Here is a 17,214-nt window from a genome sequence, read left to right on the forward strand (position 1 = left end):
ACTAAAATTCATTATATAAATGTATGAAATGGTCAAATATAGACAGATTGAAAATGCCTCTGAATTCTATCTGTCAAAGACTCCGTGATATAAAAAAAAATTCTACTCTTAAGTGGACACTTGTGGAATGAGACCAGGCGTTGTCAGCCTCTATACATACATGCAGACAAGTATGCATTCATACCACCCACTCCCATTATCCAGCCACAGAATATTCTCATTTTAGACCAAGTCATCTGGAAGCCTAAGGGGTGGCTCAAAAGTTAAAAGCACTGGCTACCCCTGCAGAGGACCTGGCTTCAGTTCCGAGCACCCACATGGTGGTTCACAACCATCTGTAAGTCTAGTTCCACATCCAATACCCTCTCTTAAGGACTACCCAGACACCATGTATGCAAGTGTTGCACAAACACACATGAAGGCAAACCACTCATCCATACAAACTTTTAAAATATAAAAGTACTTTAAATAAAGATCAAACTATCTTCTTTTGTAAGACAAATCTGAATATGAATGAAAATAACTGCTTCCCACAAGTGGGGATCGCTAAGCTTTGTTATGTAAAGTGAAAATTCAAGCATCTTAAAAAATATTTATTTATTTATTGACTGATTGATTGATTGAGTGTATGTGAATACACTGCCACTCTCTTTGGACACACCAGAAGAGGGCATCGGATCCCATTAGATGATTGTGAGCCACCATGTGGTTGCTGGGAATTGAACTGAAGACCTCTGGAAGAGCAGTCGGTATTCTTAACCACTGAGCCATCTCTCCAGCCCTCAAATATCTCTTAAGACAGCTGGCAACATAAAAAGTGTAATTACGTAGTTCCCCCACACAATAGTGTGTGGATGCATTCATTTGCCTTCTGTGATGACTGGCAGCGAGAAACAAGGGCTTATTAGAACCAGGAAACAAAGGTGCAATTGAACTTGCTATTTCAAGAATACAAAAGAGCATATATTCTAGAAATAAAAGATGACAGAGTGGTACATCAGACAAAGGACACTTCCTCTTTTACTAATAGACCAAGCAACACATTAGATCCACCCAGAAAAGGTGGAGGAGGGGTTGTTCCAATAGTAAGTAATATCCTGTCCACAAAATAAGACAAACCAAGACTGAACTAAGACTATTAAAACAGCCTTCTCATCTTTCTTATTGGACATGAGCATGTCTTAGCAGACTGGTCTCATGTATGTGACTGTAACATCAGAAGCAATACAGTGTCTTTCCAATAAATTCCTCAGCCATGTTCACTTCATTTTCATATAATTATGAGTAGCATGGTGGAACAGTGTTTCCATATACTGACCAGTGCAACGTTGACGATTAAGGTATCCACGAAGCCTGAAAATGGTTTCTGTCAGACAAACTTTATTTTTACTTGTTCAAAAATGGAAAACAATTTTAATTCATAAATTACATATTTACCCACAAGAGCAAATTAATTTTCAATTCTTTCATCTTAAATAAACAACAATTGAAATATTTATTTATGATTTTGATAAACACTAGAAGCAAACATAAAAGAAGAAATAATAGTGTAGAATAATACAACCAAGTGTTACACATGCCTCAGTCTACCGTGGATATTGGCACTGTTATCTGTACGCCTGTCTCAGCGCATAAAGATTCAAATAAGACTGAACCGTTTGGACAAGGTCATTTTTCTCCAATAAAAGAAGCCCTAACTTCTCTATTTTAAAAATTACTCTCTACCATTTGTGTTTCCATAGAAACCAAACACAAATATATCTCTTTTTTACCAGTGGCAACCAAGTAATAGGCATGTTAAGATACTCTTCAAAAAGTTTTGCAAATGTCGTTAGAAAATCCTGTACAGAATCACAATACTGAGAGAATCGAACACCCACAAGGGCCTCAGTGCTTTTACTTTAGTCCTTTCCCAAACAAACCCATGCGAAAGAGTTCAAAGGATTAATAATACATATCACATATAATTTGGGATTTAAAAACCCATGGCTCTGGATAACAGTAATTACGATTGAGAAATTCCACCCACAAAGAGCCTGCAAGCTCTGATAATTTTCAGAATTAATATGCTATAAATAAACCATCCTGGAGAAAAGCCTTTCCATACACTGGCAATACTTATCAGAGATCAGCTAGACCAAGTGACAGGAAGGGACTTCCATAGAGGACAAGAATAGCAGCTGGTTTTGAGATGGCACACCTCTTCTGCTCTGCTTAGAAACCATAAAGGCATTTATGGGGGACTAAACAGTGCACTACAAAAGCAGAAGGTTGGCCAGCAGGAGCATCAACAGTGGTATCGGTCAATCCATAGAACGTAAAAAGTAACATCTCTTCACAAGGACAAGAGCCCTTTACACAGACAGACAGACAGACAGACAGACAGACAGACAGACAGACACACACACACACACACACACACACACACAGAGACAGAGAGACACAGAGAGAAAAAGAGAGAAGGAGACAGGGAGGGAGGGAGGGAGGGAGGGGGAGGGGAAGAGGGAGAGGGAGGAAGAAGGAGGAAAGGGAGAAAGACAAGGGCTCTTCCTAAGATAATGCATATACATAAAACAGGTTCAGAGAGGTACTTGGTGTATGCCATTGATGATTTCCTGTCATTCAGTAGCTTGAGTATTTTGGCATGTTGGCTGTTTTACCACTTCTTGTTAACTAGTCCTTAGTCTCAGGAACCATCTAGGTAACTTTCATACATAGCAGGTGTTCAAACATTCTGGCAACCAATAGATGGTCTTGCTCAAGAAAACAGACTACATGTATCACTTTATTGGACCCAGTAAGTGTCTAGGAACATGACTTCCATGTCCAGAAAAGGATACATGACCTTGGCTTCAAACAGTTCCCATAACTGTTGTACCTCCCTAAAGAAAGCTTGTAAACATCTGGTAAATGTGAATTAATGGTATAACGTTAAAAACTGGCCAAAAAAGATCCAGAAACATTTGGCCTTTCAGCACCCAAGGCTCCCAAAATGTAGTGTTAAAACATCTCTGCTAGAGGGATCTCAGTAATCTGAAAAATGTCCTACCTGAGTGGCTAAACCATTATCCCTTCAATTTTAAAGAAGTGCAAGGAGTTCCCACACTCAGGAATTGCATAAGTGTTTATCTTTTTTCAAAAACAAATATGAATGATACGGAGGTAGCATAATTTACAAAACCAACTCTAAAACCCAAAAAACAAACGAGCAAAATTATTTTCAAATGCTAACAAGACTATTGCAAGTATCTGATAGGACTTGTTAACTTGGGCTTGCTTCTACCTGCTTTGGGATACCTTATCATTCTCATCTCTTTTCTTATCACGAGGCCATTGATGAGTCCAGGCTCTCCTTGGCCCAGTAGCATCTATTGCAACATCAATGATAGAGTCTGGAGTCATCCATTGCAGGAAAATGAGGAAGAGATAGCTGAGCACAGCCAGCAAAGCAAAAATGTAGCCTGTCACTGGGCCACAATGAGAGATGAGCCTGTCCAATCTTTTGTGCATTGGCAACACGGTTTCCTTCGACACACGCTCATACACCTGGAAGAGACAAGGAAACAATGAGCATGCCGAGCCACCACAGGCCTGTAACAAAGGGTGACCTGTGACCCACACTGACCAGAAGCAACTGGCAAACATGGGTAGAGACAAATCACCCATGGTTATTGTTATTGAGAACAATGCTTACTACTCACTTAATTCTGGGCTAAAGGCTAAACGAGTGACCCATAGAACAGGTGACAGTCATCTGACTACTGGAAAACCAAAGTCCTCTAAGGCCTGAAGGCTTGTTCAGTAGGCACACTGTTGAGTTGGGCCAATGCCTTGACTGGCTGTAGAAAGCTCGCATAAACGGCTAGCAAATGGCACCCAGACAATCGCCACACTGGACGGTGACACTACAGAGAAGCAGCTTCTACACTCCAAGCAGGAAGACAGAGCAGATGCTGAGCAGCAGAGTAGGGAAAGATAAAGCACAGTGTGCTAAGAACAGGGAGTCGGTGCCTAGCTTTGAGCAACCCCATGGATCCCACATCCTGGAAACAATACACATGTGAACTGTCTCCTGGTAAATTCGACAAAGTCACAATGGTCAGTGTAAACTCTTCTGGGGCTCAGTGGCCTTCAAAAGGTGTGGTGTATGTTAATCTAGTTCTTCAACCCTAGTGACACTTTAAGTATAAACACTTTAATCAGAATGATTTTGACGCTGAGGTTGTAACTGGAAAAAAAAAAAGTACGCTTATAGCAAGAACTCTTAGCCTTTTTTTGACCTCAAATTCACTAGACAGCCGAGGACGGCCTTCAGCTGCATTTTGTCACCTGCCTCCAGAGTGCTGAGATTACAATTTTCCTATTTACTTTTCTAAGTAACCCAGTCAAACTAGAAGGAGCTGAAAAGGATCAAAATGTCCTCGAGTTAAAAGACAAAACAACCTGTTTGTTCATCTTTACTTGAGGTCAATTAATTTATTATCTTAAGTAAGAAAATCATTTACCACTACAGAGGGAACATGACTATTATAAATGAGGATTTACTTTTTTTCTGTCTGTGTGGCCTTTTGAGATAAGGCAGCATAGAACTAGCCTGGAACTCACTGTACAGACTAGTTTGGCCTGGAACTCATGATCATCCTCCTGCCTTAGTCTTCTCAGTGCAAATCATCATGTCTTGTTAAATTTTTCCCTTCCCTCCTTTCTTTTTTTCAAATGTGAACTTTGAATTAGCAGAGATTCTAAAACATATAACATGCTTTACTATTATGTCAAAGGGTAACTACAAGAAAAAATATTACAAAACTGCTTATTCACTCCCTTAACATTGATAGGTAAATTGGCACCACAACTCTTTCCTGAGTTACTTCCAGACAGCTCAGTCTTTGGAGGTTTCTAAGATGACAAAGTCGAAACACCACTTACAGAGCTATGACTCCAAATCAGGGTGGAGTCTAAGATCACCAAAAAAACCTGTCTGGCCAAATATTCCTGCCAACCATAATCCAAACTGCATTTCTGTTCCACAAGGGACAAGTCAAAATTTAAGGAGTGGTTGGGGAGGTTAAGGGGACCAAAGATGGAGAATGTAGTCTGAAGAGGCTAGCCATGTGATTCTGACCTGCTCCCCCACGGGTAACTGGTACTCAGCCCAACTTCTAGGAAAAAAAGGTAGCTATTTTCATAAGTTGATATACACCTTCAGTCAAAATTATGTCTGTTTTCAATAACTCCTATGTTAACAAAACATATACAATATATCCAGTTTTAGAAAGAGATTGCACATATAATAATTTGTATCTCAAACCAAGAAAGATTCTCCAGGCTGGAAACCCACTGCTCCACCATATTTAACACCAATAATATAAAACCCAAGTCTAAACTATGACCTCTCCATGCTCTGCTCAGCTATCTTTCTGCTACAGAATTTCTACATACTAAGAAAGTGAGTTAGTTCCTTCAGCGTGGCATGTGGTAACATGAAGAACAAGCGGGACCTAATAGATGAAATGGAGTAGAATAAGTGTTACCTGAGGCCAGAATCAAGTACATTTCCCACAAGCTTCCTCTCTAAGAGGTCTATCAAGCCTGTATGTGTTCTTGGAAACTCCCTGTAGCTGCTTTCTTACCGGTGACCATTTGTTCTTTTTTTTTTTCACATATATTTTAAATTCTAATATAGTGTCAATCAACCTAAAGTTATGAAAATCCTTTCTGGCAGAACATCAATCATCAGGAAAAGGGCTACTAGAGTTTCAGGAAGCATTCTTAATTCAACATTCACAACTTAAGAAGGCACTGCGTTCACCCATCATTTGCTAAGAGACCCCACGTGCTGTAGAATTAATTATAAAAGCTCCACCACAATGTTTTACTGCTCTTTTCTGCTTCTAACTGCTGCAACTTCTAGAAACCTTTGCAACTTCTTTACAAAGAGTTTAATGAGACTAGACTGCGTTGTTACTATCTTCAGAGTCCAGGGGCAGTAATATATGTAAAAAATTAGCCAAGCATATGCATCAAACCTGATGCAGAAATCATTACTTTCATTTGGAAGGACTCATACACTTAAACCAAAACGCAAAAGGCAAGCTTGTCTACAAGAGAAAGCAAATGCACACACAAAGCACCAAGGAATTTGGATAATTTGTTTCCTGACATGTGACGTACTTTTTCAGTTCTCTCTGCCACATTCCGCCAGGTGTAGAAAGTCTTCACTACATTGTGGATATTTTCTGGAGCTGGCAATGTCCCCGACTTCACTTGGGAAATGGCTTTTTCCAGACCTTCACATAAAGATTTTACTGAAGGCTCACATAAAATAATAAGACTTTCTGGAAGGACTTCGGGAATCCCACCAACCTTTGTGCTGACGACCTTAAAAAGACCAGAGAGAACATGTGATCCACCAGACTCATTTCTCCGGAAAAGCGAAAGACCAAGCTAAAACGTACATTAGTTTGCAATAGAAGACAAACACAGAACCCCACAAGAGAAGCCCTTAAAGTGTTTTACCTGCAAACCACAACTGGCGGCTTCCACGATTGCCATGCAGAATGCTTCAGTGAGGGAGGTGTTAAGAAAAATATGTCCTTGAACTAAGACATTTCTAACATCCTTGTGTTCTAAAGCTCCCAAAAGTTGCACCCTAATTTTTGCAATGAGAGAGAAAGAAGGGAGTAAAAAAAAAAAGTCATTCCATAAAAGAAATTTAATTTCTAAGTCAAGTCTGTTATTTGTATCACTCTTACTGGAACTAATAATGTCCACCTCAAAAGCTTAGATATGGTCAGACTCCAATGTAATAGAAACAACTTTAGAAACCATGTTGTGTTACAGCTCATATGATGCAATTTCAACTTCTCCAAAACCAGTTTGTGTTTAACGGATAGTACATTAAGTTTCTGTTTTGTTTTGTGACAGGGTTTCTCCATGTAGCTCTGGCTGTTCGTGAACTCAGAAAGATCCATCTGCCTCTGCCTCCTGAGTGCAGGGATTAAAGGTATAAACCAACATGACCAGCTAATGGACATATTAATAACACTTTCGAATTAAGTGCTAAAAGAGTTGTTTCTAAATGGGAAAAGAACCCTTTTAAAATTAGCACTTCACATATACACACATTGTGTGTTAGAGAAATTATGGAGGAAAAGAGATGTCCAAACCTGCATGTGCACAGCAATTTATATGAGTGGATCATGACACTTATGTCACAATGTAAGATGACTTGGAAACCTGCAACCATTTCTAACCAAAGTCCTCCCTCCACCCTGTGCCTTTCATCAGGGCTCCAACAATCGCCCCTAAGTCAATATTCAGCTAACGGACAACAGCTGTGTATTCTGTGAGCTTCCTTATTTGACAAAAACTCTCAAAAACATGCCTTATTTTTGTATGCCTCTTATTATAAACAGAAGCAGGCACATACCTAAGTCAGGCATGTAGTAAAAGCAAACAAACAACTGCCATTTTTACACCCACGACTTGGAAGCAATGAATACCTGTCATGTAGTTGGTATCTTTCCCGTACTTCTTCCAAAATGATTCTCTTTGGTCCCTCTCCTCCAATTAGGAAATGTAATTCTTGGTATTTCTGACAGAGTTCAGGTATTATACCACTAAGCAAATCAGTCCCTGAAATTATAAGATTGAATATTAGAAATATTAATATCTAACATTAAAAAACAAAACTCATCAGAGACCCTGAAAATCCACTTGTTTTCACTATCAACTATCACTAGCCATAAGCGGAAAATCACTTACTAACTGCCATCGGTTCCCAAGTATAACACTTGGAGACACAGGTTCTGACATGCACGGCTACTGCCACATACCCAAATCATGAACAATCCTGTTTCAACTTTGCAGCCTTTAAGTTATTCACTTGTTCATACAGCCTACTTGAGAAAATGATATTAATTAACATGGCTTCTCCAAAACACAGAGCTGATTAGAAATCTAGGTCTCCCCCACAGCTCTTTTTGTAGTTTTTAAAACCACCCCACCCTCTCATTATGGCCTTGTAAATGCAGAGACATGTATACCTAAGGTCCAAGGTCTCCATCTATAAAAACCAACAGGTCTATGATTCCACTTCCTGCAACAGGAAAGGGCTAAGCAACAGTCTTAACTACTGCCCTCATTTTGTTTCGAAGGCACTTGATAGAGAATTTCACAATGAACAGCAGTAAATGAAGGTGTCGGGGCCTAGACTGTAAGGTCATTATAGTCCATAGACCTAAGGCTATATCTCGTTCTTTTTTTTTTTTTTTTAAAGAAAATGGTTTGCATACAACACATAAGTACAGTCTCAGGGGACATAAAGTAATAGAGGAAGTCAAACCCTGCTGGTTTAAAGAGTAGCTATTCAAAGCCACAGCAGTGCTGACACTATTGGGGAATTTAGTTCATCAACAATTACAACCCATATACTCAAAAGTAAACATGAAATAATCTACTGAGCTGGGTTTATTCCATTAAAAAAAACACACACATGTATATTTGCATATGGGCACAAACTACATTTTATCCCCATCAATCTTCCTCACCATAGGCAAACCAATTACAAGACATGGTGGGAGAATACCAGTTCATCTGGATTTATAGATCACACACCCACATCTTCTTTCATTTTGCGTGCAAAGTGTAGATAAAAACAAATCCCTAGAGCTTTCCATTCAGTGTTCTTTATCTAGCTACAAGAATGCTAGATGTGGTGTTAGGCCATTACTCAACCACACTACCCAGCAAACGCTTGGGCACTTCACCTCCTTCCGGCCTCAGTATGTACTCACAGGATGGTCATCCCCTGATTCTTTGAAGTGACCACTAGATATTCAAAGAAGTACATTTCATAAATTCTACCTATGCTCCAAGTAAAGGAAATTCCTTTATTCTTTACTTTGAGATACTGAACATACAGACAAGAATACCCGTTCTGTGTATATGACTTCTTTTGGAACATTTTCTGCTTTAAGCTTCTGACAAGATAAACCATAACAAAATCATTTCTTCCAATGATTCTTTCCTTAATAAGAAACTTAGCTTTGGCTATTGTGAGCTTCGAAAGTGGCCCATGTCTCTGGAAGCCGCTCAGAATTTTACCACTTTGTACAGTCACTAACAGATTATCAATTACATACACCAAAAATATATTCAGACCTATGTTTTCTGAATGAGGAAGGCTTGCCATTGACTGGATAACCAGGAGCTGGCTTAGTGCCACTTAATATTTAGCTTCCTACATTTCCCCCTTTTCCTCCTTTAAAGGAAAACATCTAGTGTCTACTCTTCATACAAAAAGAAATGAAGCAATTATCATAGCTACATTTATTGAACTCTTAGTTCATTTATAATCTACTTCAAATGCATTTTTTTGTCAGGATTAAAAGGTCATTTAATCCCGACAAAAACCTTATACGAAACAAAGCCACTCAGTACCATCGACGAGTTATTATATATTCTAGTAATACAGCAGGTTTTCTCTCCTTACTATAAAATACAAAGCCAACAAGCTTACTAAAAAAAGACTCTAACACAAAACACGACACACACAAATACTGCCAATCACATTACATAAACCAGACAAAAACCACCTGTGAATCAAACTGACTTTAATGCACAGCCTTCACCACATTCTAAAGAATGTTCAGATCTGTTCTAGGATACCAATAGCCAGACTGAGAGTAGGGACACAGGGGGACCTTAACTCAAGAGCTGAATGAACTCTGGGATCTGTTACTTACTGTGTAACCTTGGGCGAGTTACTTACCCTCTCTGAGACTGTTTCTTTGTCTGTTACATGCAGGTAACATCTACCCTACAGTTGTTGGGGCAAATGAGGTACTGTACCATGCACAGGCTTTAGCAACTGCAGAATACAAATGTTAAGTTGTCATTACCACTACAGCAAGTATCTGGGGGTGCCTGTACCCACAGAGAACAGTGGGAAGCCCCGACTACATGGAAGGAAGAAGGATCAGAAGCCAGCCTTTTCTCTACGAAAGCTGGACAAGGAGAACACAGCTTCATCCTCTTAATCTACTTCAATGGGCCTCACAAATCTGATCCAATTGAACATCTCCCAAGGGAATTACCCTATTAAGAAGGAATAGACCATTAATATAACTAGTCACATTTGGGCCATATATGTGGCCATTCCTCCTCGTGTCACATTTTGCAGGGTACCTGGCCTATGGAGAAGGCTCAGTAGATTACCTGGTGAGTTATTGAGCTGAAAACAGAAAGGACCAGGCAGTGGTGGTGCACACCTTTAATCCCAGCACTCGGGAGGCAGAGGCAGGTGGAGCTTTTTAAGTTCAAGGCCAGCCTGGTCTACAGAGTGAGTTCCAAGACAGCCAGGACTACACAGAGAAACCCTGCCTTGAGAAAATGAAAGAAAAAGAAAGAAAGAAAGAAAGAAAGAAAGAAAGAAAGAAAGAAAGAAAGAAAGAGAGAGAAAGAGAGGGGGGGAGGGAGGGAGGGAAGAAAGACAGGCAAAAGAAGAAAAGAGGAAAGGCCCTAACTTTGATGCTAGCTCTGACAGTTAAAACACATGAGATGAGTTAAGGAGCAAGTTTACCCTTTGTATGAGTCAATGTACTCATCTACAGTCACACACGCCTATCATTCTTTCTCATTTATCTCACCAGGGTAAGCTAGCTAATTAAAAAATAAGTTGGGCAAAATTATAAAGCTATAATAAATACACTACCAATATCCCAGTAGGGGCTTAAAATACAGAATTCCATTCCTATCATCTTGATTAAATTCGAAGACATGATTTCCTTCACCCCAGAAAATGTAACTGAGGTCAAGTTTTCTAACCAACCTCCACTTACTTATTTACTTACACCCTCCACCTATACTGGCCACTGTCGGCTCCTGAATATACTGCCATGTGGCACAGCACAGCCTGCTGGCATTTCTGCACAAATTCATTGGATGCCCATTTTCCTTATGACTATATTGAATAATTAAGTTAAACAGTGCATAAGCTGACAAGTTTCTATGAAAACTAAATAGCTTGGAAAGCCAATAAATGAATGTCAGGGGGAAAAAGTCCTTGTCAGATGACAGGTGATCTAAACTGGAGTAAAACTGAAAGCAAATTAAAAATCCAGCACTGTTGTTTCCACCACTTTAGCCCCACTCCTACCCTTTTAAAGGAGACCCAGAGTGGCAATGGTATGCTCTGTGAAGGTGACCATGCAAGATGACACAGGCAGACTCAGTGAGCTAATCCTGAGTCCCATAGCTCTAAACCAAGCTCTCGACAACTCAGCAGGTGCTCAAGTGTTTAAAAGTCAAATAGTTAAGGGGAGTATGTCATATTTCTTACTGACCCCCAACTTCATATGATAGCTCAGATTATTGGGCAGCTTTTCAACTAGCATCCGGGAAACCATTTCGATGTTAATAAGCAGATTGTTTCAAATGTATAATAAACGTAAACGCTACAGTGGAGAGCATTAGGGCCACAGAAACGTGAAAGCCAGCAATGAGAACAAAATACTCCTGAGGGATAAAGGCGGACTGGGGTGGAGTATAATCTAGGCAAAGATCTTTGTAAGAGCTGTCTCTGAACCTTCACAAAGTTCCAGTTCTGACCTAAACAAATAAAAAACTGACACACAGCTATGGAGTAACCTGTCCTAGATCAGTGATAAGCCAGGTTTTGACTCTGGGCCACCTATTCCTTTCTTTGGTCACTTGACTGCTGATATTAATGCCTTACATATGAGTAGATAAAACCAGCAAGCCAAAAGATAGCCATGGGCCCAAAAGGCCCACTGCTTGCGAACACTGTGTACAGGTGCACGAAAGACAAGAAGTCACCCATGAAAATAATCATTAGGGCCATCTCTGAATGAAATCGTCACAGATGTGTTAGGTGAGCTTTGCAAACACCTGCAATAAGAAGCCATTACTTCTGCGACCTAAAAAGAAAAAGCCACACCGTACATTCTTACCTGCACAGCGATCTCTTAATTCTTACAAAGATCTGATTGGAGGACATCTGGTCAATGCCTTTCTCTTGTTTGGTAACCATTACAACATCAAAGGCTGGGCAGCATTTATAGCCACTCTATCCATTTCTCTTCTTAGATGTATAAACTGATTATCTGACTTTCCCTTGCATGAGTTACCAGTCATTATAAAGCCACCATACAGAATGAAAAGACAAGCAATCATAACATACAAGTATTAAACAGTTTCTGACAAGTAATTAAAAAAGCTGTCAATGCAAATAGAGCTACTATGTCATTACCTTTTCTGTAAACAAGTCTGCTGACAACAACAACAGTTATTACACTATCATGCCTCCTAAATGGTTCTGGAGTGAAGTCAGTAGGATCTACAGCGTTAGGAATGACGGACACTATTTCAGGATTCAGTGCTGCTCTGAGTACAGTGTTCTCCTTACTAGTGTAAGAGACACAAATGATGTGGTTTGTGTCACAAAGAGACACAGTTAGAAGCTTGTTTGTAAGCACCGAGCTGACATCAGCAAATCCAAAAAGGGAATGGTCTGTGAAGACTGTCTGAAGCCCCATTGTCTTGGCGTGGAAGAGAGCATCATGGGCCATGGCAGAGAAAGAACTGTGGGAATGGATTATCGTAATTCTCTCCCGAACGAATATGTACCTGAGCAATGGCAGACTGTGAAAGAGAGTCGTGGCTGTAGATTGGTTGTACATGACTCTCAGAGGCAAATAGTAAACTTTGAGGCCATTGGTGAGGTAACGGATGCCCTTTCGATTTCCATAAGCATGGGTGACAGTTATGACCTTGTGGCCCCTCTCAATGAGGCACTGAGAGAGCTGGTAAATGTGGCTTTCCACACCTCCCATGTTTGGGTAGAAAAAGTCAGACACCATGCATATATTATGGGTGCAGGTCCTATCTGTAGAAAGACTTTCAGAGCTACCCGGGGAAGGCGACACTGAAGGAGGCTGGCTTTGCCCACCTCCTCTTCTACTGGCCATGCTGAGGTGGTTCAGGCATCAGTTCTCAGAGCAAGCCAGTTAAGAAATGTGTCTTCTGTCACCTGAAAGAGAAAAGCAGGACATTAGCTCAAAACCTAATCTCATTTCATATCTCAAATTCTGCTGGAAATAGTTTTAATGTTAAGGCATATTTTTAAATCTTTTCCCTTAGAAATAAAAGCAAAGCATACTATAAATGTATTCATTTGACCACAGTTATTTGCTTAGCATGGTGATGACAATAGGACAAAAAATGATGTCCTGCAATGTGTTAACTGAGCTGGGGAATTGGTACATTTTAAACGTTATGCCATAGTACATGATGGTTTGCTGCAAAACTAACTCTTTCCAACAATTAAACATCTACCCATATATTTCCCTTCTTCTCTTATCACTTTTATCAACTTATTAAGCTTTATCACCTATTAAATCATTATATATTCAACACTACACAGACTGAGAGCTTTACTATGTGTGACCACAGTCTAGTTGACAGGCCTAAACAAGGTATCAATTATACAGTATAAATGCAAAGTCTAAAGCTTGAAGAAGTTAGAGAGAACACAATGTGCCAGGCTATTGGTGACTATCTCTTACAACATAATTTTTAAACCAAGTTTTAGCTTATAGCTCATGCTGACCTTGAACTCAACAGAACTCTGCCTCCTGAGGGCTGAGATTACAGGTGTGCAACACCCGCACCTAGGAATCGTCCTTGTATTTGGACCATGTCAGCCACAGGACATGGTAAGAGGAACATGCAAATCTTTGACCTCGGCCTATGAAAGGTTCGATGGCTTTTACTTCTGGAATTATCACATAGGTCCTGCAGCTACTGGGTCAGAAGGACACGGGGAAACGATGAGAGAAGAAAGGGCTTACAAGCTACATGGAGAGAGGTGGGGACCCAGCCACCTCTACATTCTTACCTGCACCCAATTTCTAGCCAGACTAGCTAAATGCAGCCTTCTACAGCAACTCTTGAAAAGACTCATAAAAGTACTCACTAGCTAAGTCTAGCAGATTCCAGAGTCATGAAAAATAGCAAAAAGGCTGTTGCTTTATAGCACTGCCTTTTGTTCTGGGTTGTGAGGCAGAAAAGGATACTAAAACAGGCGAGGATGTGAAATCTAATTATACTGGCACATTGTCTATTTTTATGAACAAATTTTTTTTGCAAGAACCTGGCTTACCCATTCACTTACGTGAATGGCTCCTTCTATGCTACAATGGCAGAGTGGCTTTGAAAGAGATCAGATGACCCATGGAGCCTAAAATATTTACCATCTGGTTCTTCGCAGAAACTGTTGATTATGGCTGCACAGCTTAGCTAGTTACCCAGTACATCCCATAAGGTTCTGCTGGCATTAGCCTTGTGGTTTTCATTAAAATGTACCTGAAACTAGAACTTTCTTTTTAAGAACACCCTCTTCAAGTGTGACCTAGAGCTCACCCTGCAGACAATCCGGTTTCTCCTTCCTTATTCAAGGATAGTTATACTGCTCCCTTCTCTTTTTAGAACCCTTCTTTTAATTATGTAGGCCCTTCCCCTATGAGTGCCCTTTCAGTGTAGACTCTGAAAGGAAACGGAACCGGATACGGGCTCTATGTGTGGGCTCTTTCCTACATCTAAGGCTAGGACATGTTTCCTTTAGGAGTTCCCTAAAGCTATGCTGATATGAAATTCTCATTCAATTTTCTGTTCTATAGATGCTTAGACCTGAAATGCCACCGCTTTGGAGATCTGGTAAAAGAAAAAAATCCACCTTAGTTGAGATCTACAGGCTACAAAGAACTCAATAAGAATTACTATCCTAAACTCTTTGAGTTTCCGGTCTCTCCTGCAACTCTATGTGTCAATTTCCTCCAACAAAATCATCTACATTTAAAACAGTCTCAGAAATACAGAGTGAGGAGGCAGGAAAGGAACATGTGCTTGGGAGACAGAGAATTGAGGGTTCCAGGACAGCTGAAACTAGGCTACATGGGGGCACACTGACTCAAAAACTGGAAAAAAAAAAGAAGAGGGAAGATCAAATTTACAACCAGTAAGTAAACAAATAATGAAAGCAAGAAAATGTCAAGTTTGCAAAAGGGGAAAGCAAAGCCTCAAGATAATACTTTTCAGCGACTAACTGTTCTACTGTGATTTGTCATCTCAATCTGGACCTTTAGTCCTATTTAGTTTTAAGGAGTGAATGATAAGGAGAACCGAAATAATGAACCATATGAAGTTATTTGAAAATCCATCACCAACCTCTAATGTTCTGAGTCTGCCTGCCATCAGGTTATTTATTATATCTAAAATCTCTAGTGTGTAAAAGCTCAACATATTGCATACTCACTGAATCTTGGCTTCTATAAGTGAAGAAAGGCTGTAAATCTAGTCAATTCTCTCTTGAGCGATACATGCTAAGTGATCGGTACAACGTTCCTACCCAAGCCACGTAAATGACAAAGTCAAGAAGTCCTCAAAATTCTCAATCATGGGCCAGTTAACTCCGTTATTAGTAGAAGCTCCCGGGGATCCTTAGACGGGGCTCGGACAGGGCTGAGAAATCAAGAGAAGTACACTTTAATCCACTCCCAAGGCAGTTCACCCGCACGACTTTCTGAGAGGTAGCTCGGGTACACTAGAGCCAAAGAGGGTCAGCCCGGGTCCATCAGTCACCACCCCAGGATGAGGTAAGACCTGGCTAGACCCAAAGGGAGTCGGAAAAACGTCCTAAGAGTCCAGTCCCTCGCTCTACCAAACTCAGCCTAGGAACCAGCTCCAACCCTCAAGGCACCCTCAGCCCCATTTGATTACGGAGACACTCACACTCGACTTCCGGGCCTCAGATAGAGTAGGCTTTACCTCCTCCACAGCCTGCCACGCTCCTATGAGAGCCGCACTACCCCGTTCAGAAGGGACTGAGAACGTTGGGAAGGACAGCCGAGACGCGTACTTACCCTCAAGTCCCATGGCCGCCACTGTCCGGACCTCCCGCGGCTGTTAGTAGAGTCCCGCCCCGCTGCTCCAAAGCACCAGTCAGAAGCGTCCGCGACCTGAGCGCCGCGCCCCCATGGTAGCCAATCGCACAGAGGTTCTGAATTCACGTGGAAGAGAGACGCCCAGTCATCCCCAACTCTCTAGCGCGGGTTTGTAGCGTCAGCGAGCGCAGGAGCACGTCTCTTAAGAGCTGCGGAAGGTCCCGGGCGTAAGTGCCCTCGTTGCCTAGTTACAGCGTCTCTTTTCAGGAAGCCCGCTCTCTCCCCGCCTCCTTCCGGGGCGGGGGATAGGGAGAGGGCGGGGATTAGAGAGAGGGCGGGGAGAGGAAAAGGGCGGAGAGAGGGAGAGGGCGGGGATAGGGAGAGGGCGGGGAAACCAGGGTCAGGGCGTTTTCTTTCTAGTGGAACCAACCACGTTGCTTCCTGTTATTCTGGCAGGATTGCTAAATGCAATGAATAAAAGTACACAAATAAAGAAAAATCACAGCAAGTCAAAACTAAACTATGAACTTTGAATCTTAGATCTACATGTCTGTGCATGTCCCAAAGACTGAGGACTTTTCTTTTAAAAGTTCAGATTTTGTATTTTGTTTTACAACTCTACAGTGGGAGTGGGAGGGTGTGGCGGCGGGGAGGAGGATCTTAGATATAACCTGAAATGCTCCCGCTCAAGCTTTTGCAGTCCTCAGCCAAAACTGTCTTCAGGTCTGGAGCCAGATTGTGCTTGGCCAAGAAGACAGAAACTATGCGATTGTTCTAATAGACACCTGCTCTTTACAGTTGGTACTTGCAGTTTTCCCAGCACGGCCATTATGCTCTTTCTAGAATAAACTCTTTTCTAAAGAACAGCACCATCACTATGACTGGCATCCATTTGAATCTTGTACTAAAGTTAAGGGTATTTTCTACAACTTAAAAGAAATTTGTGGTCTGGAAGAGCCCGAGGCTGGCCCTTGGCTCTTTCTGTAACATAAAAAAATAAATAAATAAAAAGAAAGAAAGAAAGAGTTGTTAAGAGATAAATCTGAGGACGATTTGAATTTTAATGTTCTGCCTGAACGACCCCAAAAAATGCTGTTAGAGCAAAGACTCTGAACCTGTATGTCCCCACCCCTTTGAGGTATCCTGTATATGAAGTGTTCATAACCTTACCAAAATTACAGTTATGAAGTAGCAATGAAAATAGCTTTATGATTGTGGATCATCACACCATGAGGAGCTGAATTAAAGGGTC

General features: G+C 40.9%; 1 protein-coding gene across 5 annotated transcripts; it reads right to left on the reverse strand.

The window, feature by feature from the left end:
* Window positions 1-1,360: 1,360 nt before the first annotated feature.
* Window positions 1,361-16,172, reverse strand: Piga (phosphatidylinositol glycan anchor biosynthesis class A). Of its 5 annotated transcripts, none has more exons than XM_034485763.2 (7): window positions 15,942-16,172; window positions 15,335-15,540; window positions 12,272-13,051; window positions 7,503-7,635; window positions 6,517-6,649; window positions 6,172-6,378; window positions 1,361-3,546 (listed from the first exon to the last, which is right to left on the reverse strand). In XM_034485763.2, exons 3-7 carry the CDS (start codon window positions 12,987-12,989, stop codon window positions 3,280-3,282), a joined length of 1,458 nt encoding a protein of 485 aa, XP_034341654.1. In that variant the 5' UTR covers window positions 12,990-13,051; window positions 15,335-15,540; window positions 15,942-16,172; the 3' UTR covers window positions 1,361-3,279. The 5 variants fall into 5 exon arrangements, with proteins under 5 accessions (XP_034341654.1, XP_034341655.1, XP_076775015.1 ...); XM_034485764.2 differs by having other exon boundaries at window positions 12,971-13,051; window positions 15,942-16,154; XM_076918900.1 differs by having other exon boundaries at window positions 15,811-15,942.
* Between the last annotated feature and the right edge of the window lie 1,042 nt (window positions 16,173-17,214).

Source organism: Arvicanthis niloticus, chromosome X (assembly GCF_011762505.2).
Source record: "Arvicanthis niloticus isolate mArvNil1 chromosome X, mArvNil1.pat.X, whole genome shotgun sequence".
In the NCBI taxonomy this organism is placed as follows: domain Eukaryota; kingdom Metazoa; phylum Chordata; class Mammalia; order Rodentia; family Muridae; genus Arvicanthis; species Arvicanthis niloticus.

Excerpts from the sequence above, each read along its gene's own strand:
- Piga (XM_076918901.1), bottom strand. The coding sequence starts at position 12,989 with ATGGCCAGTAGAAGAGGAGGTGGGCAAAGCCAGCCTCCTTCAGTGTCG. Across the intron at positions 6,650-7,502 it reads AGATACCAACTACATGACAG|GGTGCAACTTTTGGGAGCTT; the intron begins GTATTCATTGCT and ends TGCAAAAATTAG. Across the intron at positions 6,379-6,516 it reads CCGCCAGTTGTGGTTTGCAG|GTCGTCAGCACAAAGGTTGG; the intron begins GTAAAACACTTT and ends GGTCTTTTTAAG.